This window comes from Suricata suricatta, chromosome 16, assembly GCF_006229205.1.
Source record: "Suricata suricatta isolate VVHF042 chromosome 16, meerkat_22Aug2017_6uvM2_HiC, whole genome shotgun sequence".
Classification (NCBI taxonomy): domain Eukaryota; kingdom Metazoa; phylum Chordata; class Mammalia; order Carnivora; family Herpestidae; genus Suricata; species Suricata suricatta.
Genome location: NC_043715.1, coordinates 45,388,320 through 45,390,811, shown reverse-complemented (window position 1 = coordinate 45,390,811; position 2,492 = coordinate 45,388,320). Strand labels below are relative to the sequence as shown.

At 50.4% G+C, this 2,492-nt stretch overlaps 1 protein-coding gene across 2 annotated transcripts in view; it reads left to right on the top strand.

Moving 5' to 3' along the window:
• The window catches only part of GMFG (glia maturation factor gamma), a 15,781-nt gene that overhangs the window by 11,020 nt on the left and 2,269 nt on the right, over positions 1-2,492 (top strand). For both annotated transcript variants that reach the window (XM_029925689.1, XM_029925690.1), the window contains exons 3-5: positions 324-420; positions 539-588; positions 1,536-1,585. In XM_029925689.1, the coding sequence (XP_029781549.1) occupies positions 324-420; positions 539-588; positions 1,536-1,585 (197 nt within the window). The remainder of the gene's footprint in view (positions 1-323; positions 421-538; positions 589-1,535; positions 1,586-2,492) is intronic.

The following is a 2,492-nucleotide window of genomic DNA, read 5'->3' as shown; positions in this document are numbered from 1 at the left end:
CGGCAGAGGGCCTGGCTGGGGAAACCGAAATGCTGGTTCCGGGTATAGCCCCAGGCAGGCAGATCCCTGAGTCTCCTTGAGGCTTCCCCGAGGGTACCTGCCCAGAGGACTGGAGTCCAGCCTCTGCTCTGTGCCCCAAACGTGGGCACCGGAAGGGGTGCCATCTTCCCTGAGGAAAGGGCACTTTTCCCAATGTTCCCAGAAGCATCCTATGCACTGTCAGGGCCACCCTCTATTAGTAGGTAGAGAAACTGAGGTCGGGTTGGGGAAGGGGGCGGGGCTGGGTCCAGGCCGGCTCAGCTCTTTCTGGGCTTTTCTGGCAGTCGGACTCCCTGGTGGTGTGCGAGGTGGACCCAGAGCTAAAGGAAAAGCTGAGGAAATTTCGCTTCCGAAAAGAGACGGACAATGCGGCCATAATAAGTGAGTGTCATCTTCTCCCCTGGATGGACGAGGGGGTGGGGACAAACAAGGAAGTCTGGGCTTAGTGTCACAGGCAGCTGGAAGGGGCGTCTAACCCCTGTGTGTCATCCCTCCCCAGTGAAGGTGGACAAAGACCGACAGATGGTGGTGCTGGAGGAAGAGTTTCAGGTGAGGGGCCGGGATGGATGGGACCCTCGAGAAGTGCAGGGTGGCGCTGGGAGAGCCAAGGCGCTGGAACCGATGCTAAGAGCTTGACACTGGAGGCCAGAAAGGCCTGGAGGTCAAGTTCCAGCTCAGTTGTGACTCTAGGCAAGAGATTTCACCTGCCTGGGTCTGTTTCCTCATCTGTGAAATGGGGATTCTGGTACCTCCCTCTTAGGGTTTATGGATTCAGTGATTTATTATTTTTTTTTAATTTTTGCTTTTATTTATTTTTGAGAGAGAGAGAGCAAGCAGGGGAGAGGTAGAGAGAGACATAGAATCTGAAGGAGGCTCTAGGCTCTGAGCTGTCAGCCCAGGCACCCCATGGATTCAGGGATTTTAATTTTTGCAGTGGGTTTAGTAGAAGGCCTGGCACACAAAATATGCTCAGGAAAATGATGATGACGACGATGATGATATTTTATTGGCACTTAAGTGAAAGTTTCCAGATAAATCCACAAAAGGCTAGCGGAAATCCTGTAAAAGGGCAGACCTCACCCTTTCTTGCCTCGCTGACTCTATCAGTAACATGGGGATGATGATAAAGCTTACTTCATGGTATCATGGTAAGGATTTGAGGGAGGGTGGCCCCTGGGGGCAGGCGCCGGGGCTGTTTGACAGGGGAGGGGGACTGGCCAGGAGCTGGGCTCTCTCAGGTCCTTGGAAAGGCAGTGCAGCAAAATGGTTACGATTTGAACTCAGGTTCAAATCTGAATGCTGCTGCTTGCTATCTGCCATCACGAGCATGCGTCTTAACAACTCTGGGCCTCAGTTTGCTTACCTGGGGGTAATAATAGGACCTGCCCCACGGGATTGTGGGAGAGGTCAAGGAATTGACCTATGTGTGTTTCTTAGACCAGTGTCCCGGCAAGTAGGAAGCGCTTATGTAATGTCAGTCTTTTCTCCCCCCTCAGAACATTTCTCCAGAGGAACTAAAATCAGAGTTGCCAGAGAGACAGCCGAGGTATTGTGGGGGAAGGAAGGGGGAGGGTCAGGCCAGGAGGAGGGGGTGATGATGAAGGAACAGACAGAGGGGCCCCTCGGTTCAGGTCTTAATCACGGCCTCGCCACCGGTGCTTCAGGCCACGAATTCACACCCTAGGATCTTTTGTTTGTATACTATTTATTTTATTGCAGAATTTTATCCTAACAGTCACATGTGACATTAGAGCTTGATTTGGGGGGGGGGGCACAAACTTTGTTAGATTTTGGTCTCCTCATTGCACTCCATTAAACAAAAAATGAAAAACAATTCCTTTTTCAATGATGAGAATACTTGGGGGGCGTGCAGAGGAGTTGTTTGACCTTAAACGACTGGGGAGAATCCTGTGCAAAGCCACATTAGTCTGGTGCTTTTCGTATGTAGGAGCTCTTTGACCTTTCTCTGAAATCTAGTCTGTTTAGACTTTTCATCTCCCCTGGGGTGAATTTTGGGTGCCCAGGATTTCAACCCTCAATCTCGGGCTCTCGATCTCAGCCAGGATCAGCTAGCTCCCCAGGTATCTGACAAGTGTAGTCACACTGGGCCTCATACACAGAAGGGAAGCCTCGAACACAGGGCTTTTTTTTTTTTTTTTAAGTTTATTTACTTTGAGAGAGAGAGAGAGAGGGAGAGCACGAGCAGGGAAGGGACAGAGAGAAAGGGGGAGAGAGAGAATCCCAAGCAGGCTCTACATTATCATTGTTGAGCCCGATGTGGGGCTTGAACTCATGAACCGTGAGATCATGACCTGAGCTGGGATCAAGAGTTGGATGCTTAACCTGAGCCACCCAGATGCCCCTTGAACACAGGGCTTAATACTCTGTGGTTGCTTGTTCATCTGGAAATTTTTTATAGTTTTCTCTTTGAATTTGTGTTTTGTGTAAGGATC